The sequence below is a fragment of the Miniopterus natalensis genome, chromosome 3, assembly GCF_054644295.1.
Source record: "Miniopterus natalensis isolate mMinNat1 chromosome 3, mMinNat1.hap1, whole genome shotgun sequence".
In the NCBI taxonomy this organism is placed as follows: domain Eukaryota; kingdom Metazoa; phylum Chordata; class Mammalia; order Chiroptera; family Miniopteridae; genus Miniopterus; species Miniopterus natalensis.
In genome coordinates, this window is record NC_142083.1 from 20,329,378 (window position 1) to 20,356,009 (window position 26,632).

General features: G+C 43.0%; 1 protein-coding gene across 1 annotated transcript in view; it reads right to left on the minus strand.

Annotated features, from left to right (window-relative positions):
• OTULIN (OTU deubiquitinase with linear linkage specificity) overlaps positions 1–13,921 on the minus strand; it is a 31,227-nt gene extending 17,306 nt beyond the window's left edge. Inside the window, exons 1-3 of the mRNA XM_087815340.1 lie at positions 13,640–13,921; positions 5,310–5,386; positions 730–824 (exon numbers count right to left, since the gene is read on the minus strand). Coding sequence (XP_087671466.1) covers positions 730–824; positions 5,310–5,386; positions 13,640–13,815 — 348 coding nt within the window. The 5' untranslated portion in view covers positions 13,816–13,921. The remainder of the gene's footprint in view (positions 1–729; positions 825–5,309; positions 5,387–13,639) is intronic.
• Positions 13,922–26,632: the final 12,711 nt, after the last annotated feature.

A 26,632-nucleotide genomic window follows, 5' to 3' on the forward strand; every position in this document is an offset into this window, starting at 1 on the left:
ATGGAAAGTGTCATTTCTGCAGCTCAGAAAGGTCGAATGGTAGCAGTTTCACACAGTTCACACTACTAAGGAATGTTTGAATCAGGATGCATTCATGGGCAACCAATAGGATGTGCTGCTCAGCTGGCTGTGCAATGGGAGTGAGTCAAGGGATGGGGGCCTGAGCAATGATCCAGACCAGTCAAAAGAGGACCACGGCATGGGAATCCCTAATGTCCCGCAGCCTTGGAGACTACCTTAGGGTCACCATCTATGCAATGCTGTTGGGAGGGAGCAGCTCCTGGGACACCCTAATGAGGGGAGTAGTTCCAGATTCTTGTGCATAGGGAGTGCAGGCCCATAAGACTGGAAGGCATGAAATCAAACCCAGGTGGGGGCAGTAGGGGATAGGACATCTTTTACCTCACCAGGCCAGAAGGGCATTCCCAAATGACCCTAAGAGAAAAAGCAATGGCTGGACCAATTCTAAACAGCACAGAGTCATTTCTGTGTTTTTCAAAGAAATCATTTTACTTAAATACTGATGCTGATTCTATTTTAATACTGTGACTCAAAAAAGTTCCTTATCTTTGGGGTCTGTTTTCTTATTTCTAAAATCAAACACCAGTATTTATATAGTGTAACAGCAGTTGTCATAATAAATGTCTAAAAATATAAAAGGACACACTAAATAATTACCTATGATAGACTATTTGAAAGGCTTGAAATATGTGCATCTAGGTGTCATACCTTTTTCATACATGTAGCTTTTTGCGTATTTCCCCTCCATTCTTTTTTGCAGTAGTCCATGATATCCATTTCAGGAGCCACACTTAATTTAGGTTCTGTTAAAGAGTCAAACAAAAGTGGGGAGGGGGAAATAATGAAACAAAGCATAATCAGAACAATGGTACTGCTTTATGTGGGGATTACTTTCTCTTTCACTTCATTTCAAAAAATCCAGAATCCCACCATTGTCCACCACCTGGTCTAGACCACTATCCCCTCATTCCTAGATAACCACAGAGGTCTCCCAATGGATCTGCCTTATCACCACACTCTACTAACTAGTCTCCACAGGGCAGCCAGAGTGATGCATTTTAACAATATCCATCACTCCTGGGTTCTGAGAGCTCCCAGGTATCTCATTCCAGGTACCTGTTCCCACATTCCAAGCAGGTCTCTGCTCACCTCTGAGCATATCATAATGTCTGTCACATACCTTCATTCTATATTTCTCTTACACTGTTCTGTTTTACTTCCTGGCACTAACACCCAACATATTTCTTTTTCTGTATTCCTCATCCTGCTTCACACCCACATCTACACTCACACCCAAAAAGAGCATAACAGGAGCTCCTTGAGGGCAGGGGCTTGTTTTATTTCTTGGCTGTGTCCTCAGCACCTGCAACTGCTTGAACGCAGGTGTCCATGAATACTGTTCTGAATCAATAACATGCAAAAATCTGAGCTATGAGAAAATACATCTAATGATTTGTAATAAGTTTTTTTCACCCATTATACAAAGAGATAACATTTCTATAACAAAACGTACATTTAACTGATTTTATTAATTTATATCCTGCCCTGGTCCCCAAAGACTACAAGTTATTGATAATAAGCCAGAAACTAATGGGGCTCTCAACATTAGTTGAACCACAGACCTCATTAGACTCTAACAAAACAAAATTAAAAGTACAACTTATGGTGATATAGTAAGAAAATGGCCTTTAGTTTTCTTTGTTGCCTGAGGTTTGATTTTGTGGTCTACGCATACGCATGCACACACGTATGTCTGTGTATGTTTTAGGAAAAAAGGGAAGTAAATAATCAGGCATATCTTGATTTCCTTTTTTTAAAATTATTGAAGAAGTAAATGTTAGAAAAAAATGAGGATATAGACACATAAGTACCTTACAACATATTCACTCCAGAGGAAGTTGTATGTAAAATTAAAATATTAGATTCGGCTCAACTCAACATTTACTGAGTGTCTAACACACATCAAGCATTGAGCTAGGAATATGAAGGCTTAAGACCAAGATTCTGCCCTGAATGGGTTTAAAGTCCACTGAAGAAAAAGACAACAGGCATTCACAAGCCAGGGTGTGATGGATGCTGAGATGACTGATTAGGAGCACAAAAGAGGAACCCCTAAGCCCTTCCTGCAGTTCAAGTAAATCATTTTTTTTAATGCAAAACATTAAGAACTGCCTATTTTTTAAAAATCTCATGTTGAATTCCTTTATAAAGAAAATAAACCTTGTATGTAAAAGGAGAAATAACACATATACAGACAATATAGATGCATGTATCTGTGGCATAAGTCAGGATTGGCTTACAAGTGAATCAGACCCCTGAACCATTATGTAGAGACCACAAATACCAATGCTGCACAGTCAATCTTCAAATAAAGAACTATCACTGTTGAAATTCAAGAACCACTTTTTGAATGTCTACTTATTAGAGGGAAGGGATGCCTTGTATCTACCCCTCCACTGTCCTCCCCACAAACCACGAGGAACTGCTAATGTCCAGAATCGAGGACATTTACTGGGCCATATTCTCCCACCAGGAGCACGCTTCCTGCTCAGGAGGGGCCTCCTCCATTGGAGCCCTCATTCCTGCACATGCCACGATGACACCTGCTCCCTGGGCAGGGTGGATAGGGCCAGGGGACCTCACCTAGCCAAAAAGCCAGCCACAGGCCACAATCCAGTGCTAAGTCAGATTCAGGTATGAGGCAGTGAGGGTGAGGAAATGGGGTACTGGCACAGCTGCTAGCATCAAAATGGTACTTTAATGCCCATCCTGCTGCTGTTTTTTGAGAGGAGGGCACCAACAGCCACTGCATGCCATCCTCTAGGCCAGGGGCTGGAGGTGCAAGACAGGCAGTGCCTGACCTCAATCAAGCAGCTTAGAGAGTACAATAGCTCCTTTCTTTGTTTAACTGCAGACTACATAGACTCCACCAGGGAAGAACATTCTAATGGAGAAAAAGGGAGGGGGGCTGAAACACAGATGGTAACCAGGAGATGAAGTAAACAAAGGTCTGGTCCTTCACCACCATGCACTGACAAAGACAAAGATCAGACTCTTGGAAGATGGGAAGTTAAAAGTTCTGTCACAACTACTCAAATTTACCATGCATAAAAGCCACCATGGACAATATGTAGACTAAGATGTTCTAATAAAACTTTATTTACAAAACCAGGTGAAACATCAAATTTGGCTAGGGAGCCACAGTACGCTCATCCTTGGAGAAGGTGAAAGAAACCTTTTCACTAACTTTAAAAGAGAACTTTAAGAAAACTTTGTCTTGACCTGGGCTCTGACATGGGGGAGAGGAAATCTCTCCTGAGAATTCATAACCACAGGCCGGCTCTCATACAGACACAGGGCATGGATTCAGATTTTCCACAAGACCCTGAAATCCAAGTCTAGAAATTCAGATAAGGTGGCCCAAGGCAGCTGACACCCTGGGTGCCTGGCAAAAATAAGGTCAAATTTTCTCACACTCAAGCCAAGTTGCACAAACTCTGTACACAGATACATGTAAGAGCTGAACTTACAATTCAAACTTTGAAGAAACAAGAAATAAGCAAAAATAGCAATTGGCATAATTAGACTTACAACCATGCAAATTAGGGGGGTGGGGGACAGAACTTTTCCAAAAAAGAAAGAAAAAGAAAAGAGATCTGAATAAACTATCCAGAATGCAACAGAGGCTACAAGATCAAAAATATGTGTGAAAGCCTGTGCAACTGGGAGCCTCGGATGAGTGAATGGGAGCTGGCAAATATCTAATTGGAGTTCTGGAAGGAGTAAATACAGAGAAATGGAAAAAGGCAATATTCATAAAGATAATGGCTGAGAATTCTCCCAAACTGATGAAAACTAGGTACCCAGGGATACAAACAAAAATCTCAAGCAATATGTTAAAAAAAATCCACACTTAAGAGTTATCAAGGGAAAACACCTAAGACAAAGAAAGAAGGAAAAGGCAAATTATCTACCAAGGGTTAGTATGGCCGCAGTGTTTTAACTACAACAGAAACCAGAAGACAAAGCAATAAAACCTTCAAAAAGATTAGAGAAAACATTAGTCATCTGGAGTTATTCAAGAAAGGAAATGAAATAAAAATTTTTTCAAACATACAGAGCTTCCCACCAACAGACCCTTACACAGCCACTTTCAAAGGAGGTTATTTCAAGAAGGCAATGAATAAACCTGGAGGGCTAAAATGCAAGAAAGAATATAAAGGGGTCCATTTTAATCTCAGACTAAAGCTGGAAATGACAAGGCCCACTGAAAAGCTAAACGGACTACAAAGGGCCATACGAGCGGAGGGCTATACTGGCAGACAGAAAGGAATCACAACAGAACCTTCACAATGAAGGACAAAGTAAGAAGTCTCTGCAAATGTAGCAGGAATACACAATAGCCAAAAATCACCTCCTCCTCAGAGATATGACTAATAAGGACTCTGTATGAGGAGTGAATTTTGTGCAACCATAGGAGAAGAAATCAAGCGTCCTCAGCAATTTCAAGGAGGACCAGAACAGTGTGGTCCAGGAACACATGTCACTGGACCCCTACAAAAACATCTCCTATGGCCATCAGTGAGGAGTTCCACCAATTCCTTGTTGAGCGAGACTTGAAAATTATCAACAAAACGTCACTTTGTATCATTTCTTCATAATTACACATATGGTAATACTTTTGTTAACCATAAAGTAAACAGAAGCTAGTTCTCAAGACAAACCAGTAGAACACACACATTACACTACATTAAGAGAGAAAATGCCACTTGAGCATCCCCACTTGGCTCCTGCACAAGGCTAGCCAGAGAAGTAAGGAGGTACTTCACACACAGCCCTACCTGCCATGCCCACAGTGGAGGAGGCCAGGATGTAATGTCTCACCCTAGCAGCAATGATGGGTCAAAGGGCCCTGGTTGAGGTGAGAAGAGCAGGTATGACTGAGAAGAAACATGGACACAAAATCATGAAACAATGAAAGAATTAGTGCTACTGATCCCATGACCATTCTTTCTTTGGTGTGAAGAGATTCAACAAATCCTCACAGGTGCAAAAATGACATAAATGTAAAGGACATAGAGAGAATACTTTCATTAAAATGTTAAAACCTCAGGAAATAGTACTCTCCAAACAGACTTTAGTAAGTGAATAATTGCATGCAAGTGAGACCTTATACATATTTTCTGGGAAGTACATCTTAATATTTTATGAAAATGGACAGACTGATTTAATAGCATTTTCTGCTATAAACAGTAAGAACTCTATAAGTAAAACAACTCCCAACATACCTGATAACCCTCTTTCATGTATAAGTAACTCTTTCTCCTTTTCTATTTCATCCGCGGCACGATACATGTCCTCCTCGCTGAAATCATACCAAATGAGACATTTCAAAAATTTGTTACACTGACATTTGCCCTCTTATCACAAATGCAGGTGTTTAAAAAATTAATAAGACATTTAAAGTTTAATTTTTTTCATATTACACAATAACAATTGGATAAAATACGGGTTTTTCATCTTAGATGCTCATGTTTCTATCATTCCACTTAAGAGACTTTTACTTTAAATGAGACATTTTAAATCATTCCATTTCCCACGTGACTCTGAGGTCACTTTAATGGTAATGTCTATTAATGCCTCTTCTACACATGTAAGCATGTTAGCATGTGTCTTATCAATGAAGCACTGTCAGATTCTATCAAGTTCCAAGAATAGGTATAGTGCTATTATAAGTATTTATACAGGAATGCAGGCCGATGGCCACTTCAAATGTCACAAGCAAACTTTACAATAGCTACTTTGAAAACAACAGGTGAGCATCAATTATTACAAATCCCCAAAGCTAAAAAAAATATTTCCCAAGGTTCCCCCTGCTCCCTGACCCTCACATTCAAGCAGCCACCTATGTTCCACTGAGCTTATCCCTTCTGTCCCACATACGCTTGCTGCTGCCACTGCTACTAACTTGGTGCTTATATAATCGCCTCCTAAAGAGTCTCTAGTCTCAGTTAGTGAACTAAAAAGAGCCTACTAAATACCAGAAAGGGAGATAACACTATTGGGTGCTAGACAAGGATGAACAATGGGACCTCTGGTTTTAGGATGCCTTCTCTTCCCCTCAACATCCACCACATGACAATGATGGGAAACAGAAACGCTATCCTTTGCTGAAACCACAAAACATGTGAAAGTACAAAAGTGGATGAAGGAGTAGAAAATGATGGAGGACAGAGCGCCTCATTGCCTGTGGAAGGGCATCTGCTGAAGGGAAGACCAGTAAACCCTGCAGAATCCCAGAAAGGCTTGGGATCTGGAGGTGCCAAGTACTTCAGAAAGCACAGGAGACACCCAGAGCTAAAAAGAAGGAAATTGGCTGATGTACACAAAACGAGTAATCAGACCTTCAATTCCCTATACTGCCTCCTGATGACAGCACACCACAACCCTCACACAAGATGGGAGGCTCAAAGCACAATGGAACACAGGAAGGGGGAGTTAATAAGGTCAATAAACAATATGGAATTAAGTGAACCACTGAAACACTCCCATCCCCAATTCCCTTAGTCGTCCCATCCCGTGTCCCATCTCCGTCCCCGTGTCGTTCCCCCCCCCATCCACAGCCTACTACAGCCGAATCTAACATACCTGCCTCTCTCCACCCCACTGAAACCTTCAATGCTCCCAAATAAGCAGCAAAGTCTAAAATCTGGACCTAACCCACCAGTCTAGCCAGTATTCCAGGATTCACTACACACACCCACACCTGTCCAAGGTTTCAGCCTTCTGCTTTCACACCTGTGACTGGCTCTGCCTATTCCCTCTGCCCGATAGACACACAGCCTAACACATCAGGACGTGTGCTTTGTGGTGACCCTGCTAGAGAGCCATGGATGGAACAGAAACCCAAAGTTAGAAGGCCAGGGTTTAACCACTCCTCACTAAAGCCCTTATTAGCCATATGTATAACCATGGAACTGAAGTAACTACACCTCTCAGCGCCTAAATTTAACCACTGTAAAGGACAATAAAAGTATCCACCTCAAAAGACTGCTGTGAGAAGAGACATGTAAAATACTCAGCACTCAAAAAAGTTAGCTATTCTTATAAATTCTCATACTATATCCATTGGTGCAAAAAGTGTTAATAAACATTTTGCCCAATGACCATTTCTCATCCCTTTTTTCTCTCTAAAATAAAGGTGATGGTGTATGTGTGCCTATTTTTTTAATGTTCTGGGGGTAAGGGGTCATATTAAGGAAAAGGTACTTTCCATGTACTCTGGCTCCAGTCAGATTTCAAGTAAAAGGTGTGATGTCACCCACAGAGCCTGTGCCAGAGTTCAAAGCAAACAGAAACCACATTCCCAGAGACTATACATCAAACACCTAAAATAAAAAGTGACTAAATATGTTAGTTCTTCTTTCACTAATTTAATGATACCTTTCAGCCACCTTCCTAGCTTTATCAAACATAAAACATTCTGATCCTATAAAACAGGCACTCAAGTGAATCACTTCAAAATATTATCAGAAGCATGTCTTTGGGCAAGCACTTCCCTAATTTTGGCCTCAGTTCTCTCATCTTCACAATGAGAAGACTGGACAAGATCTACATGATCTACATCAGCGATTTTCAACCTTTTTCATCTCTGGCACACATAAACTAATTACTAAAATTCTGTGGCACATCAAAAAATATATTTTTTGCCAATCTGACAAAAATAGGTATAATTTTGATTCATTCATACCAAACAGCTACTGTTGCGTTGGCTGTTGTCATTTTTTTTCTTTGATAACCTAAGGGAAAAGAGGTCTGTGCCCCTGGCTAAATAGGCAGGTATTGCATGTTTTAAAATTCCTTCGGCACACCGGTTGAACGTCGCTGATCTACATGTTCCTCTTCCAGTTCTTACTTCTAACAGACGAGGACTCTATGAGTTGCTACACATTCTACTTCGTACAAAGTACATTTGGCTCTACTTTGTCCTCTCCCTTTTCAATCTACAAAATAACCAAAGTGCAATCACAACACCAGTGTCCAGATGGGGTTCTCTGAACAAACATTTCTCAGTACAGCCACAATTACAAGCTCCCACAAAGGCCAACAGGAGAGGAACAGAAAGAAATCAAAGGGAAGACAGAAAGAGAAAGCGAGATTACTGAAAATAAAAAGGAGCGTTTCATGATATACAAAAGCAGCAAAGCAGGAATTGATGAATGAGGTCTAGAGTATATTCAAATACTTAGGCCACAACTAGATTTCATTCAGATCTTATGCACAAATGTTTCCTAACTTCCATAGCCATCAAGGACATTTGCTAGCTTTTCAAGGTCATCAAGGAAATTGTAATATGGCCTTTAAAGGCCACCTTAAAAATTATCCTAAAGTTGTATTGCCTTGGAGAGAAGGTAAATTTTAAATTTAAGCAATAAAGCTCAATCAATATGGTCAAAAAAGAAGACACTTAACAGTCAAAATGAGATATTTATCCAACATAAGGACAACCAACTGGAGAGAGCTAAGAGCAAGAAAAACTAATTTTATTTAAGAAGATACTTCACTCAATAAACATTTGCTTTTACTTTTTTAAGCATCAAAATATTAAAACTGAAAATAACAACAAAATGAAATTATATTTAAACCCATGAATCTGAAATAACTAAAGGTTTGAATTTTTGTTATGGGAAAGGAAAATAGTGAAACAATGATAGGAAAGGGATATTAAATGATAAGATAAAACACTGCAGTTTCGAAATTTGGCAATCTTTTGTAAGTGCCAAGTTGAGGCGGGGTGGGGAATGTCTACCATTTGGCACAAAAGAGGTCACTGAAGCCCACAGACTTAAACGATCACCACACCAGAGTTTCCTTCTAGAAAGCATACAGATACCCAGAAAAGTAGTAAAGAAAAGTAAGACAAAGTCGTAAATGTGACTTGATTTCATGGGGACCATGGCATGCAAGTCACAATTATACAGTTGAGTTAAATTTTAAATCCAAAATGTTAGCAATTCCTCCTTAGAAAATTTTTAGTTTAGCACCATAATGTTATTTTAAAGTGTATGTATTCAAGCTCCCATTTTCTCTTAAGCTAGAGGTAACATATTTCTTCTTAATATATACATATTTATTCTTAATATACATCATTAAGTTACATGACGTTGCATTCTAAATTATAACCTTCCTTTTGCTCTGTTCAAAGACTGCATAACAGTAAATTTTGAAAACTTAACTTAAAAATGCTTACTACATACATATAAAAAAAATACACTATTCCTAAGAACAAAAGCTATAAGCCAAAAAACAGCTCAGTGAAGCAGACAACCTTTCTGTGAAGCCAATTTTTCAATTTCTAATATCAGTAAAGATGTAATATAAAAAAAGTCAATGTTGACATATATGCAAAGCTAACAAGACAAGATTTTAATCACTCACCATTATGAACACTTGCATCAACTTCCCCTTACTTGTCTAAAAAAGCCAAACTGAGTATGACTTTGTTCAGCTCTCTGCACTTGAACACTGCAGTTCATGCTTAACGTGGCCTGCACTAGGAGACTAATGGCGCAGGCAGTGTTGGTGAGACAGTGTCAACCACTGTGACACCAATGCACCTTCCTACACAGGAAAAGCAAAGACCACTCAACCCAGCCTTCCTCCACCGCTTACCGGTTGTAGAGATGGGTGAACAACACATCAAATGCAGGAAAGTACCAGCACCCAGGCCAAAATTCCACCTCCCTTCTGCAACTGTACTTTCCATGACTGGCTCATGTGACTTCCAGAGGTATATGGGGACAACCCAGAACGCACAATGAGGTGTGAATCTCAGAGACATCTAAACTCTAAATCCTGAATCACGTTCTACATTCAGGTGGGGGAAGGGGCGGGAGGGAGTAGCTGTTATCCCATCAAATACAACCTCTAGGAGCTCCTAAGGTGTGAGGTGGGTGGGAAAACACATTGGCACAATAGTACATTTAGCAACACCCAAGAATAATAGTTTAACAATCTGTTGTTACTCATCGACACACTGGCACAATAGTATATTTAGCAACACCCAAAAACAATAGTTTAACAATCTGTTGTTACTCATAGACCCTTTGAGAAGCCACAGCTTTCATCAGAACCTCAGCCCAGAAAAACATACACAAAAAATTTTGCCTTCAATTTCAGAGCAGTTCATAGACATGCTCCCCCCAACCCGCCTATCACCACTCTGTGGACCCCAGATTCAAACCCTGTCCCACCATCAGGCAAGCAGGCAGAAGAGCCATGCAGTCTCACTTCTCAATTCTCTAAGCATGTCTGGCCTGGCCACCAACCATGTCCCAGGAGCATCTTGGTCCTCAAGGACTACAGTATGGATTAGCTTAGCTAAAGGCAAGAAGCAGACATAGCTTAAGTTTCAAATGCAGGAGTGGGGTGAGCGGGGGATAAAGCATAATAGACCTGCTGGTAAAGCAATGAGGAAGCATCAAAAAAAGCCAACTGAATCTGATCTGACCTGAGATGTCTTTAAATGGGACCCTAAGTCATCTTGTGAGCCATCCTCAGGGCTTTGAGGGGGGTGAGGGGGTGGAGATACCAGTCAACCACAGCTCTCAAAGGAGCTAAGAAGTAAAGAAGGAAGGGGGAGAGGGATGGAGGGAGAGATTTAGAATGTAGCTTATCTGTGTGGTGTTTATATCCCTCTCCCACCATTTCTCTCCCTTGTGAAATGCAGTGAGCTTAGTCTACAGCAGCAATTTCCAATCTTTTTCATCTCATAGCACACATAAACTAATTTTGCTGATCGGACCAAAAATAATAGGTTTAATTTTGATTCATTCACACCAGACAGCTATTGTTGTGTTGGCTGTTGTCATTTTTTTTTTAAACCTCACCCAAGGATATGCTTACTGATTTTAGAGAGAGGGGAAGGGGGGCTGGGGAGAGAGAAACATCGATGTTAGAAAGAACATCAAATGGATGCCTTCTGTACATGCCTTGACAGGGAATCAAACCTGCAACCTAGATATACAAGTCAACAATCCAACCAAGCCACACAGACCAGGGTGGTGGTTGTAATTTTTTTAACAATCTAAGGGAAAAGAGGTCAGTAGCCCTGACTAAATAGTCAGGCATTGCATGTTTTAAAAATTCCTGTAGCACACTAGTTGAAAATCACTGGTCTAAAGGAATCAGTATCTTACAATACTACCTAGGAAATGATCCAATGCTCCCATTCACATCACTGCAACCTTCAAAGAGTCATATCCCAAATGATTAATGGCTGCAAAGCTGGGCTATGGTTCATATTCCTAATTACTGTCTACTGATTGCATTAAAAATGACTGCAGGGTATCACAAAATACCTGCAGTTTTATGGTGTTTCATATACTCATCAGGTGCAAATATTTTACTCAATTCCTGTACAGGGCAAACCTGATTCTTTCGTTGAGAACAGTCTTGGCTCCAATGACAGAAAAACACAGTTTAAAAAGTATTTTAGGTTGTAATCCAGGCATTACACTATTTATTTAAATCTATACCCAAGTATTAGGCTACATATTCATCATGTAAGAACTGATATGCACACATTATATTGCAAACTATAAAATAAGCAGTTTATATGACGCAGTACAGTTTCTCTAGTCCTTAAGAAAGTATCACAAAGCAAACAGAAATAGCTTCACTGCCTATATAATAGGCAAGAAAGCTCAAAATATAAGATGTGATGTTCAGAAGTTGCTGACACCTGAAGTTATCTTCACCTCCTTTCCCTCGCTCCCCCTTGTTCTCTTATGAGAGTTAAAAGAGAGTAAGATCATCAAAGACAACAAAAGCAGGAAGAAAAAGAAATGAAGCTCTAAATAAACTGCAAATTGAAACATCTATTCCAGAAGAAAAATCTGAAGTTTGCTGTCATAAACCATGTCCCTCTGCTTGCTTTGCTGAGGGAGCCAGAAAGAGATGGGAGGAGGTTCCCACCCAGGCATAGGCTGGGTTTCTTAGATTCCTTTCCGCTCTAGGTCTATAATTCTACTGACAGGAGCCAGAATATGGCACAAAACCTTTTCATCAGGAAGGAGTGCTACTTCCACACCGTGGCACACTTCCCCAGGTACTCAGACTCAAAACCAAATCCATCAGGAAAAGTTGCCAAATAACTATGTATTCTTTCGGGAAGTCAGTCTCGCTTCACAGTTTCTGCATCACCCCAAGCTGCATGATGCTCAGTCCAATGCTGAGGAGCAGCATCTGAGAACCAGGGCCATTAAGCCGGGGCAGAAGTGTAGTAGTAGCAATTAGGAATCCCCATGGGCTGTGGAGGGAGAGGGGCAGAAGACCCTCTTCCTATTTTATCAGCTTAGGAGTGAGTCTGAGGTAGGTCTCCAATTCAGGCAGCAAAACTGAAGCCACAGGCCACATCAGCTCACACATGGGCCTGCTAGGTGCTTTCAACTAAAATATAAAATAAAATGCTACTATTTAAAAATCAGGCCATTTCATACAAAAGCCGGGATAGCTGGATTTTTTAAATACAGAAAAGCCAGCCACTATAGACTGAAATTTAACAGACTACCTCCAACAGAGATGCCCCCAGCTTTCCAGAACACCTACCTGGCCAGCTTTACTCAGGTTACCTGCCTCACTCCTGGGGGCAGGACTTTGAGACCTCCTACTCCAAATACTTCCCAGTGGCCATTAAGTGTGGATAATTACAACCCAAGGCGTTTGGGTGCTCAATAAATGAGAAACGTCATAGCCCATGGTAAAGAACTACGCAAAGGAGAGTTATTATAATACACTAGCTGCATAACAGGCCTGCAATGGACCCCTTTTTAGGAAATGCAAAACTATAGGAGAAAAAAGCATTTGAACACACTTTACAATTTAACTTTACAGTCACGCTATCTGTCAAACTGGTTATACGAGTGCTTTCCTCAATTTGGGAATTCAAAGACATTTATATGTGCGTAGAGCTTGGAAAGTGTGGGGAAAGTTTCAGTCTTCAAGTCTATATTCTGCTCCCACCCCCCTGCAGAAAGTATAAACGCTTCCGACTTACACGGCCTTCTTCACAGTTCTGTAGGGAACTGGCCTGACCGGCACTGCCTTCAGTATTTAAAAATAAAGGGGGAGCGGGGATATTCGGCGAAGCCGTTAAGGAGCAAACAGAACTGGGTCAGACTCCTTCCAAAGTCTACCCAACAGGTGGGACGCTCGTCAAGCAGCGACTTGCCTTCAAGAACACACATGTCGCGCGGCTCCACTTTCCCACCGAGTGAAGGAAAAATCCACTGGGTGCTGGTTTTAACATAATACGCTTCTCGGGTTCGTTTCCCAAGTTTCTGGAGCTTTCTTTAACTTTAGAGTTATGGAGATAGTCAAAGGGGGGAGGGAGGAGGCACTAGGTGACCATAACTGTGAGAGGGACCCTCCGGAAAACCATCTCTACTGAGACACTGGACACAAGTGTCTTTAAACGCCTCTGTCCCCGACCGCCTCACTTAGAGCCGAGGGTACCAAGGGCCCTCCGCCCGCCAGCCCCTAGCCCACCCCACGCCCGGCGCTCCCGAGGGGACCGAGCCCGGTGCCCCCTCCCACCCCGCCGCGCCCCGCGACTCACTGCTCGGCCGGGCACCCCACCGGGGCCCGCGGCTGCCCGCCGGCCGCCGCCTTCCCGCCCTCCCGCGCCGCTGCTCCGACCGGGCCCGGAGACACGGCCCCCGCCTCCCGCGCCAGCTTCTCGGCGCAGCTCGCGCCGGACCACGCGCCAGGCTGGGGCATGGTCCCCCGACTCATAGGGTTGCCGACCACGGCGGCGGCCGCGCCGCAGAGGGTCAGCTCCTCCGAGCGATCGGGGCGCCTCCCGTCGGGGCGCCCGGCCGTGGCCGCCGCCGCCGCTCTGCTGTCGGCGGGCTGGCTTCCGACGGTGCGCACGGCGCTTCCGCGCGCGTCACCGCCGCCCGCCCCGCGGCCTCTGACCCTTACGGAGGGGGCGCGGCCCGCGGGGGCGGAGAGTCGGAGGACGCGGGGCCTGCGCATGCGCCTCCTGGGGTCAGACGCGGCGTGGCCACTGCGCATGCTCTGCCCCCTCGAGCGGTCGCCGGGCCCCAGAGCTTGTGCGCGCGGCGCCTCCCTGGTCCTGGGTGCCGCCGGCAGCCCGCGGCTTAAGAGGAGGGAACGCTGGACGCGTAACCGGCCGCGTCCTCGGGCGGCAGGAGGACACCGGCCCGAGGTGTGAAGGGCGCTGCGTGTTCGCGCACCTTGCAGTCACCCCGGGCCTCCAGGTGTCGCCCTGCGCCGACCCGGTCTCCTCGGCCGTAGAGGGAGGTGGGCGACCGAGCGACGCCGGCCTTCCCTGAGCGACGGCCCGTCGCGCCCGGCCCGAGCCTGGAGAACCTCGGCCGTCGGTGTCGTCAGCGGGCTGGCAGTTGCGGTCCGTCCCCGGCGCGAGGGCGGGAAGGGCGAGCCTGTTCCCCGGACAGTTGAGCAAACAGCAGTGTGTGTTCTTGGGCTGTATTCTTTCAGGTAGAACATTTCATTTTAGAGGAACCGGAACAAAAGGGAAAGATGAACAGACGTCAAAGATCAGAAGGCGAAACGTTTCATCTCTGGGGAGGGAACAGGAGTAGCCTCTGAAGATGAGCAGCAGGCAGGGGTGCAAGGGGCGTCGTCAAGCAAGAGGCGCAGAACCGGGGTGCAGGCGGAGGCCCGGCGCAGAACCGGGGTGCAGGCGGGGGCCCGGCGCAGAACCGGGGTGCAGGCGGGGGCCCGGCGCAGCAGCCGGGGAACCTGCGCGCGTGGGGGCAGAGGTGGGGGGCGGTTCTACTCGGGTGAAACGGAAGGAGGATGCTGGGAACCAGGTCATGAAAACCACCTTGGGCTAACTAGGGAACTTGTGCTTAATCGCGGCTGAAAGACAGGAAGGATATTACTTTGGAAGATAACTTTGCCTGCAGTTAGAGGAAAGACTGGCGAAGGGCAAGCCTGGGAGACCAGCGTAGGGAGACTAAGTGGTAGCGGGCACCGAAGGGAGAAAACTGGATGGAAAGAATATTTGCATTTTAAGGCAAAGAATTATGGGTTTTTTTCTCTTTAATTTTATTTGAAATAGTAATAAATACACATGCTTAAAAATCAGAGCAAATAAAAGAATATGTGAATTATACATCTTCCGGATATTGAAGGATTATATTGGGTTGAATAATGTCCCCCAAATTCATGTCCACTTGGAACCTCAATGTGACCTTATTTGGAAATAGGGTCTTAGCAGATTGAATCAGTTAAGATGAGGTAATGCTGGAATAGACTGGGCCTTAAATCTAATGACTGGTGTCCTTATAAGAGGAGAGGATGCCGAGATATATAGACACAGAGGACTAAGGATGTGTGAAGATGGAACCAGAGACTAGAGTGATGTAGTCAAGAAATACTGGGAGCCAGTAGGAGCTAGGAAAAGGCAAGGAAAGTTTATTCCAAAGAGCCTTTGGAAGAAGCATAACCCTGCCAACAACTTGGTTTCAGATATCTAACCTCCAGAACTGTGAGAGAATAATTTTCTGTTGTTTTAAGCGACTCAGTGTGTGGTACTTGGCTATAGCACCCCCAGGAATCTAATACAGGGATCGAGATGAAGAATTACAAAGTGCTGTCAGGCCAAATTTATTGATATGGGCCCACTAAGATATTCTAGATACAACATTTTCCCCCAAAGAGTTAGGAAAGCTTAACTGTTTGATTGTCTTTTCCTGTCATGCATAATGTGAAACTGAGAAGTTAACCACAAGATGGCTTTGGGGACCCACTGGGCCCACTGTGAGAAGAACCTGAGTGAAAACTCCTTTCATCACTTGACTTCCATCCACCCAAAAGTGTCTACACTAAAGTGCCAGAACTGCCTAGGATACTGTAGAGGAAGCTATCAAAAGTCATAGGAAGATTGCAATATTGGAGTGGATTTTTCATGTTAAGACCTGCTCACTCACCTCAGGAGGGTCCCGAGGACATTACCCTTCACCATGACTATGAGAAATGAATTTGTTATGGGAGCCTTAGCATCCTTGAAGAAATACACAACTGCTTTTCTCTCTAGTCAGATATATCTTAAAATGGAAACTGCTATCATCAAACTGGGATTCCTAAAAGCAGTGAGAATTATGGGATCCCACAGTGTCAGGAACCAAGGGTTGCACTTAATTGCCAAAATCTAGGTGGATGTGGTTACTGTAACGGACAGTTGAACTAAAGCAGTAATCAGAAATGTCTGACAATTCACAGACTTGAGCCAGTTTATACCCCAGCATTCTCTGAATGAAGGGGAGGCAGGTCCTCTTGAGGAAGTACCCTGCTACATTGCCAAAAATGTATATTGTCAATCTCTTCCCCAGCCTTCCCTAAAATGTCCTATGGCCATCTACCAGGGCAACTGTGCATTGGGGGAAAGGAAATCAGACTTTGGGGGGATTAGTAGACACTACTAATTCGTGGAAACCCAAAACATCACTGTATCTACCTAACAGTAGGAACTTAGGGAGGTCAAGAGATCAATGGTATTTTAGCTCAGGTTCATCTCACAGTAGGCCCAGTGGGTTTCTGGAACACATCCTGTGGTTATTTCCCCAGTTCGAGGATGCATGATTAAAATAGGCATGCTCAGCAACTAGCAGAATCCCCACATTGGTACCTGACCTGTAAAGTGAAGGCTGTTATGATAGGAAAGACTGAATGGAAGGCACTAGAACTGTTTCTACCTGTAAAAATGTAAACCAAAAGCAATACCACATTCTTGGAGGAACTGTAAAGAGTAGCGCCACCACCAAGGATCTGAACGTTGCAGGGGTTGTGGTATCAACCACATACCTTTTCAGCTCACCTATTTGGCATGTGCATAGGACAGCTGGATCTTGGATAATGACAGTAGATTTTTATAAATCTGATTATGTGGTGACTCCAGTTACACTGCTTTCCCAGATGTGGTTTTGTTGCTTGAGTAAATCAATACATTTCCTAGTACCTGGTATACAGCTATTGATCTGGCAAATGCCTTTTCCCTCTACACTTGTTGAAAAAGACTGCCAGAAGGAATTTAATTCAACCGGCAAAGCAAGCAATACATTCTCACTGTCCAAACACAGGATAGAGCAACTCTTCAGCCCTATGTCATAATTTAGGCTGCAGGGATTTTCATCCCTCTCCCCCTTCCACAGAACATCACACGGGTCTGTTATATTGATGATGGTATGCTGATTTGTCCTGGCAAACGGGAAATAGCAATTACTGTACACATACTGGTAAGATATTTGCATACTAGAGGATGAGAACCAAATCCGCTCAAATTCAAGGGCCTTCTAATTCAGTGAAATTTCTGGGAACCCAGTAGTGTGGAGTATGTCAAGGAAAGGGGTAAGTTGTTCCATCTGGCCCCTCCTACTACTTAAAAAGAGGCACAACAGCTAGTGAGAGAAGAGAAAATTATAACAGGTCCAGCTGCTCTGCCACTTGGGTCATACAATCCAACAGATTTAATGGTGCTTGAAGTGGCAGTGGTGCAAAGAGCTGCTATTTGTAGTCTTTGACAAGCCCCAATAGGGAATCACACTGCACACCCTCAGGATTTTGAAGCAAAGTCCTGCCGTCCTCTGTGGGTAACGACTCTACTTTTGAGAAACAGCTTTTGGTTTCTCAAAAGAGACTGAACGTTTATCCATTTGCCCCCAACTCAACATGAGACCTGAGTACAGTGAAAAGTCATGTTAATAGATTGTAACCTTGATGTAATCTGATGAAAATGGCACTGCCCTTCTTTGATCTTCCCCCAAACCGTAGCCCCAGTATAATTATGAGAAAAACATCAGACAAATTACACATTCCATTAGAGAGGCATCCTACATAATAATTGACTAGCACTCTTCAAAACTGCCAAGGTCATCAAAAACAAAAAAAGTCTGAGAAATTCTCACAGTCAAGAGGAGCCTAAGGAGACATGAGAGCTGAATGTAAGGTAATGTCCTGGATGGGATCCTGGAACTGAAAAAGACATTAGAGTAAAGGAGGTCTGAATAACCTTGACTTTAGTTAATAATGTCTCAATATTGGTTATTAAGTGTAAAAATGTACCATATTAATGTAAGATGTTAAAAATAGGGAAAACTGGGTGCAGGGTATATAAGAACTCTTTACTATCTCCTCCATTTTTCTGTAAGTCTAACCACACTATTTAAAAAAAATAAAGCCTATTAAGAAAATATCAAACTCAATGGCCATGTTACAGTGTTAAACCAAGACAGTCCCAAATAACAAATAACTAGTTACATTGTCCTTATTTTGAACTTCAATGGAAAATTTTAAATTTAATTACTTCATCTTTTTAAAATTTCTATTGTGTATATGTTTTATAGTTTATAGCATACATAATACATAAAAACACAGGTACATGTGTGTACATATATATGTGTATATATATTGGGATATGCCAACAGTTTTTATTAACATTATAGAAATAAATTATTACAGAGCAAGTATATTGAACTAAGTAAGTAAAAACCTAAATTAGAATTTCTTAGAGGAAATTGTGAGAAGCCTATGAACTGTAATGTAATTATAACAATTAGCTTATTCTTATATCAATATCAATAAATAACAAAAATCTATAAGCTAAAGTAAAAGCCTATATAATAAAATTGCTAGAGACAATAACATTTAGTTTCCAGCTTCCCCTTACAATCAAACATTCCTAAATTAGATAACTAAAAGTTTTATAATGATATTATAACTTTTAAGTCCTTAGACTTGGTAACTTTTTTAAAAAATTTATCTTTATTGTTGAAAGTATTACAGGTGTCCCATTTTTCCCCCCAATTGACCCCCTCCACTTCGCTCCCACCCCCTCCCCAGGCCTTCATCCCGTTATTGACTGTGTCCATGGGTTATGCATATATGCATATAACTTCTTTGGTTAACCTCTTCCCACCCTCCAACCCCCTTCCCTCTTTCCTCTGAAATATGATCATCTGTTGCATGCGTCAGTGTCTCTGGACCTATTTATTTCATCAGATTCTTTTGTTCATTAGCTTCTTCTTAAAGAAGACCCTTCAACTTTTCCTGTAGTGCTGGTCTGGTGGTGATGAACTCCTTTAGTTTTTTCTTATCTGTGAAGCTCTATCTGACCTTCAATTGTAAATGATAGCTTTGCTGGGTAGAGCAATCTTGGTTATAGTTCCATGTTTTTCATCAGTTTGAATATTTCTTGCCACTCCCTTCTGGCTTGCAAAGCTTCTGTTGAGAAATCAGCTGACAGTCGTATGGGTGCTCCCTTGTAGGTAACTAATTGCTTTTCTCTTGCTGCTTTTAAGATTCTCTCTATGTCTTTAACCTTTGGCATTTTAATGATGTGTCTTGCTGTGGGCCTCTTTGGGTTCCTCTTCTTTGGGACCTCTGTGCTTCCTGGACTTGTAAGTCGATTTCTTTCCCCAGGTAGGGGAAGTGTTCTGTAATTATTTTTTCAAATAGGTTTTCAATTTCTTGATCTCCATCTTCCCCTTCTGGCACCCCAATAATACTAATGTTGAGCCTTTTGAAGTTTTCCCAGAGGCTCCTTATACTATCTTCATATTTCTGGATTCTTTTTTCTTTTTGCTCTTCTGGTTGGGTGTTTTTTGTTTCCTCATGTACCAAATTGCTGATTTGATTCTCAGCGTCCTCTACTCTACTGTTGATTCCCTGTAGATTATTCTTCATATCAGTTCCTGTAGCCTTCATTTCAAATTGGTACTTTATTATGTTATCGATTTTCTCCCTTATTTCCCTAATAGTCTGTTTAAACATCCTTATAACCAAAATTCTGAACTCTCTGTTAGCGTGCTTGCATCTATTTCATTTAGTTCCTCTTCTACAGATTTCTTCTGTTCTTTCCTTTGTGACATGTTTCTTTGCCTCCACATTTTGGCTGCTTCCAGGTGTTTCTATGTTTTAGGTAGAGCTGCCATGTCTCCTGGAATTGGTAGAGTGGCTTTGTGTAGTAGGTGTTCTGTAGGGACCAGTGGCTCAGCCTCCCCAGTCCCGAGCTGGGTCTTCTAGATGCTCCCCTGTGTGGGCTGTGTGCACTGTCCTGTTGTAGCTGAGCCTTGGTTGCTGTTGGCATCACTGGGAGGAACTGACCCCCAGGCCAATCAGCTGTGAGGACCAGCTGCAACTACAGCTGAAGAGCTGCTGTGCTGGAGACACCCCTAGGGAGCAGGGTTTCCTTCAGTGGGGCTTTGGTGGTCACCAAGCGTGCCCCTTGAGTATCACTCGTGGATGTGGTAGGGTTGTAATCTAGTGTGGTCGAGTCTGACCACCAGGTGCACTGCCTCTGGGGCCTCCCAGGAGGTGCAAAGTCAGCCTGTGCCAGTGCCTTGCCCAGGGCCACCCAGCATGAGCTACACAGCAAACCGTAGTTGGCTGCTCCTTGTGCTGGGCTTGGAGGTTCCCAGGAGAGGCCAAGCTATGAATCAATGCAGGCTGCCGCTAGTGCCAGGCCTGGGGCCACTTATCGAGAGGTATGGGGCACACTGAGGCCAGCTGCTGCTTGTTTGAGAGCTTTTAGGAAAGTCCTAAGCATGAGGCTCTAGAGGCCTTTTGCACAGAAAAGCCCCTGGAAATGGCCTGGATGAGTTGCAGGTGGGGAGGGGCGGGGCCTCCGGGAATCACGGGGCGGGGCCAAAGGTGTGAGTCAGGTGCTGGCGATTCAAACATGGCGCCTGCCTGCCGGCTGTGTGCGGGGAGGACTTGCCAAAGGAGCAACGGCCTCTGCCAGCCCTTCTGCGTGGGAGGAAGCCGCCCTCCACCTCTCGCCCGGATTTCAGGCAGGTTAGTTCCTCCCCGAGTGTCCCGGGTCCTTTCCGGCTGCTGCTCGGCGCTGGGCTCAGAGGGAGCGCATCTGAGGGAGTCCGTGCCGGGCCCTTTAGAGGAGCTGCTGGGGCTCCCGCAGCCTCCGCGACCCTCAGGGACAGTCCCCTCTGGTTTCACAGCCCCAAGGTGTGGGGATGTCTCTTCCCGGCCCTGGAGCCCTGGGCTGGGGGCCTGCTCTGTGGCTCCGGGAATCCTCCACCGCCAAGATTCCCTCCCGGGTTTAAATGGAGGCCCTGGGTGCGGGCCCACGGCCGCGTCTCCATGATTCAGCCCGATCCACGTGCGTCTCCGCCCCTCCTACTGGTCTCGGTGCTTGTTCAGCCAGATTTCAGGAGGTTCTGAGTGATGGTGGTTCTGTATTTTAGTTGTGATTTTGATGTGGTTGCGGGAGGCAGGTGCAGCTGTGACCTACGCGCCATCTTGTTCGGCACCGGTAACTTACATTTTTAATCATCTCAAATTGATATCGCTATTTCAGTCGCCTTACCTAGAATAGATAAAGCATGAAAGACTCATGGGTTCCTCTTTCTTGAACACGCTAACCCTTACTTACAGTAATTGTTCAGGAAGAACACTGCTGAGCCATTAGAGGGTTTATTTTGTTTGATTGACTTTTTAATTCTCTGTAAGGAACTTAGTACAAGTTGGATGCATATCTCCATTTTCAATACCATAAATATCATATTTTATGACAAAATCAAAACACCCTACATTATTACTTTATGGAATTCCCCACTGTCACAGAAATAAAAAATAGATTTCAATGGTATTCTGTACACCAATTTCAAGGTATTTACAGGAAAGGTACTTTTTGGTTTATTCTAGTTTCACAGGTTCACCTACTGCACTCAAGCTTGGAAGGAAGTATTGCTAGTTTCACACAGAAATTACTCCAGAAATACCCCCACTTATATGACGACCCTCTTTTGCTCTTGATTGTGGAATGCTCATTATTTTTTAATAGGATGGGAAGGGGGGACCTACTATGTCTTTGCAGTTCTGAGACTAGAAAAAATAAATTTATAGAGGAAAAAAATAGAAATAGTTCATTAGAAAACATATTTTACCGTAATATTAGTTTACCTGGAAACCCCCAAAACTGTCCCCAAGAGTTTTTCTTGGGAGAAGTACGGGTCATAATGAAATTTACTTTATCTTGAAAATGAAACCATTTTGTACACAAGCAGATGACAGAGAATGGAGTTATACAAAGACTTGGAATTCTGGAAAATATTAAACTAGTCATTGACCTCCAGCTAAACAGAAGTCCATCCTAAGGAAATCATCCAGGCATATGATAATCTTAATTTATTTGGAGAGCATCTGAAATGGAATTTCATACTCTTAAGAACCTCAATATCTGCTCTGGACTGAATTGTATCCCCCCCCAAAATTCTTATGTTGAAGTCCTAACCCCCGAGTAATGAACTATACTCAGCGTTAAGGACTGAATGTTTGTGCCCTCTTCCCCAAATTCATATGTTGAAATCTTACTCCCTAGTGGGATAGTATTAGGAGGTGGGGCCTTTGGGAGGTAATTAGGATTAAATAGGATGAAGAGGGTGGAGCCCTCATGAATGAGATTAGTGCCCTTATAAGAGTCAGGAAAAACCTTGCTTCCCTCTCCACTTTGTGGCAGATGAAGGTACAAGAAGTCAGCAGTCTGCAAAACAGAAGAGAACCTCACCAGAACTTGACCACGCTGGCACCCTAACCTAAGACTCCCAGCCTCCCGAACTGCAAGACATAAATTTCTGTTGTTTAAGCCATCCAGTATATGATGCTTTGTTACAGTAAACTGAACTAAGACATCTGGAGATAGGGTCTGTGAGGAGGCAATAAAGATTACATGAGGTCATAAGGGTGGACCCTAATCTGATAGGGCCAGGGTCCTTATAAGAATAGGAAAAGGCACCAGACTTCACTTTCCACCACAGGAGGACACAGAAGGCAACCATCTGCAAGCCGGGAAGAGAGCTCTCACCAGAGACCAAATCAGCTGGCACCTTGATCTTGGACTTCTCAGCCCCAGAACTGGAAGAAATGAATTTATGTTGTTTTAAGCCACCCAGTGTATGATATTTCGTCATGGGAGCCCAGGCGGCCTAGGGCAGTATCACAAAGTACTTTTTTACACTTACCTTTTAGGACAAGTATCTGGGTTACTTTGGAAAGGAAACCCACCATTCATACTGCACCCTGAAATTTAGAGATAGGGGGACAAATCATAGGAGACTGCTAAGAAAATAAAAGTAAGAAAGATTCTTTGTCAAGTCTGTGCCATAACATAGGAAATGTTCATCTCCCTAAGTAATCTGATGTTAGGTTGATAATTATTATATAATTCCATGTTATCTCCATCATACTCAAGGGGAAAGCATCACCCTATTACCAAAAACTCCCTCCTTGTGATAAGATAGTTGTCAACCTCATCTTTAAAAATTATATTGGGGGCTTTCTGGATCTTCTGCTAATCTTTTGCCTTGTGAATTTTTCTTTTCACTTGGTTCAGAATTTTAGGATAGTTCACTAGGTCTTCTTCAGGAGACAAAGATGTATAATTTCATTGTTATTGCATCATTGCCAAAGACCTTGGCAGCCAGAATCCACCTTAAAATAGTGGTCTCCACACTGAAGTGCTCTGTCTCTTGGGGTACACTAGAGCCACTTTATACAGCTGTGCAGTGGAGGCCATGGGGTAAAAGATACCTTTCACAGCTGTACGAGGGCATGGATAGGCCTGTTCTCCTTTCCAACCACTGCCTTCATCTTCACCATACTCTTATTTCACAAATGCAGAAGTCTTATTTCTCACCCATTCCAAATATCATTATGTAGTGTGTGTCTCAAGGATTGTATTATCCAATACTGAGCACCTGAAACGTAGCTGGTCAGAATTAAGATTTGCTGTTTGTGTAAAATACTACAGGATTGCAAGGACTTAGTAACAAAAAACAAAAAGAATATTACATATGTCATTTTTAATTTTTATATTGATTGAATATTGAAATAACATTTAGTAAATATCACATTATATACAATATGAATTTCACCTGCTTTTAGCTTTTTAAATATAATACTAGAAAATTTATTATCATCTATGTGGTTTACATTATAATTCTATTAAGGCTGTTTTAGAGCCTCAAAACAAGGGGACAATTTAAATCTTGCTTTCAGAGGCTTCCAACATAAAGCAACAAAAACTTGCACCCTGACCGGAGATCGAACCTGGGACCCCGGTGTATTGGGACAATTCAACCAAAGGAGCTACCCAGCCAGAGCTTTTTTTTCTCTCTTAAGAGAGGAAATTTTTGTATTTAGATTATTTGGCCAATGTATAAATTCAGATATATTGTAGAGTTGGGTTATAAAAATGATAACTTCACTCAAAGAAAGCACCTCTGTATATACCATCCCACTGAGTCAACACCTGAATGCCTTAGACACTTCTGGTGCCAACCCTAGCAATCTTCTCACTATGCCAAGTGATCCAAGATCCTACAGAAAGTGTTGATTTTAAGATAACCATGAGTGTCAGTCACTAGGTCCTAATTTCTCTTTTGTAGAATAAAGTAATTCACTGAATTGGTCTACCCTCAAGGCAATTAAGAGGCCAGGTAAAGAAACCTGCCTGGTAGGGAGAGGAAGATATGCACTTTAATAGCTATTTTCTTGCAAAATTAAGCAGTTAGTTGCAATTTACATAAATTGCTTTTCAGAATATTTATAGCCAAAGCTTTGTGGATAAGTCCAGTCATGGACACTAGGTGGCACCATAAGAACCTCTCCTGAACCAGTTCCTGGCAGCCCAGCAGCTCTTCCCCACCAGCTACAGCCTGAAGATTTTTAGCACAGTCTGGGAAGAAGAAAACTTAGAGAATGTTCTTCCTTTTCTGTGTAGAATCTATGTGTTTTCTTTCTAAGAGGTTGATCTTCTACCGTGAATAGTACATGGAAGAACAAAGACTCTCACAGCAAACTACAGCCAGCTTGGGTCAAACCAGGAGACTTGACCTGGTTTGCTCACACGAGATGACTGGTTTTCTTTTAGCAAGTCTGTTGCCCTCCACATGTGCATCTCATCAAGTGCCGGGGAGGACCATGCGAAGTCATGTATGAGAACCGCCGTGTGATAATTAAAAACCAAGTTTCTTCCACCTCCGCTGCCCTCCTTTCCCTACGAGGCTCACGTGCCCTGCTAACCCAGCCCCTGCCCACTCTACCAACTCCAAGACGACTCTCAGCAATTATAAAGGACCCTGACACCAGATGTATCCATTTCAACCTTCACTCAAACTGAAACTCTCAGTCTTTGTGTCCTCCACACCAATGATGTTCACCTTCTCTTCAGAGTTTAGTCCAATGGCTGCACCCAGGCCTTGTCATCATCTGGAATTAACCCCCCTTAAATCATCAGCTTTACATCCCACTCTGTGTCAGAAGTCACCTCCCTTTCCCCTCTCCCACTTGCTCCTCAAGCTCATTGAAGTTCATTGGGACTCCCAGCTCCTTCACTTCTTCCTTCTTTCCTGTTCATCAGCCCTCAGTTTGCACAAAGAGCCCCCCTTCTGGCCTATGCTGTTAACAGTAAGCAGCTGCTCTTTCATCAGCACCCACAGCTCCCTCATGGTCTAGTCGTCCAGTGCTACATCCCTGAGCACCCCCCGCCCCTTGCCAGCCAGGGACCAGTGCAGCCCTTTGTTTGAGGCAATGCAGAGTACTGAGGGGGTGGAGCACAGGCACAGAACTGAACTAATCCCTCTGAGCTTTGGGGCTTCTAAGTGATATGCATAACCCAGCCCAGAAGTTCTTAAACTTTTTGGTCTCTGAAAAACCTCTAGACTCTTCACACTCTTAAAAACTATTAAGGATCTGTCTTAACTATATTTTCTCACTTTCTGTATTCTTGATGCTGTAGCATCTAGGACCTTGCTGGCCCTGGACAGAATGCCCCTCCAAGGGCTAGCTAATTCCTGGAGATAAGAAACTATACCCCTGTGAGCTCACCTTCATATGCACACTAACCTATCTTCTAAAAACCGCAGTGGCATAAAAAATAGAACATAGGTCTTATGACTCCCCCCGCACAGGAATCATTTGGATAAAATATAAAAAGCACTCCAGATGACCTTAACTTATGACTTGAAGATACTAGGGTGAAACACATCAAAAGCTATATAAACTGGGTGGGAATCTGATATTTGTAAATGAAACTATTATATCACTCTCATTTCTGTCCAACAAAATAAGCATTAAAAATAAATATTAATAAATGTCATCTACCATTATCAACAAATTAAAATTTAAATGTTGGAATGGTTTTTCAGTTATATTGATAGCAATTATTGATTTTAGAGGGAGAAAGAGCATCCCCTTAAACTTAAGCACATAGTGGGAAACTGCAAATATAGAGGAGATGTATTTTCAGCTCAGGACTATGAGAGTTAGGAGATATTTTTTCAACTCAGTGAAGGTGTTGGATAAATACTGTATTTGGATCTTTTTAAGGGAATAAAACTGATCTCAGTTAACATACTAGATTCTTTTTCTTACTCTGCTTTTCACCAAGAGGAAAAACACTCTGGCAGAGGTAATACTTTCCAATTAAAAAATAGTTTCATCTCTTTCTGATCATATAAAAGGGATTATTTTCTTGCCAAGGAACAGAATTAGAAGACAGGAGCTTAACAGTTATTAGGCTAGAAAGTAGCTCTATGCTTCCACTTAT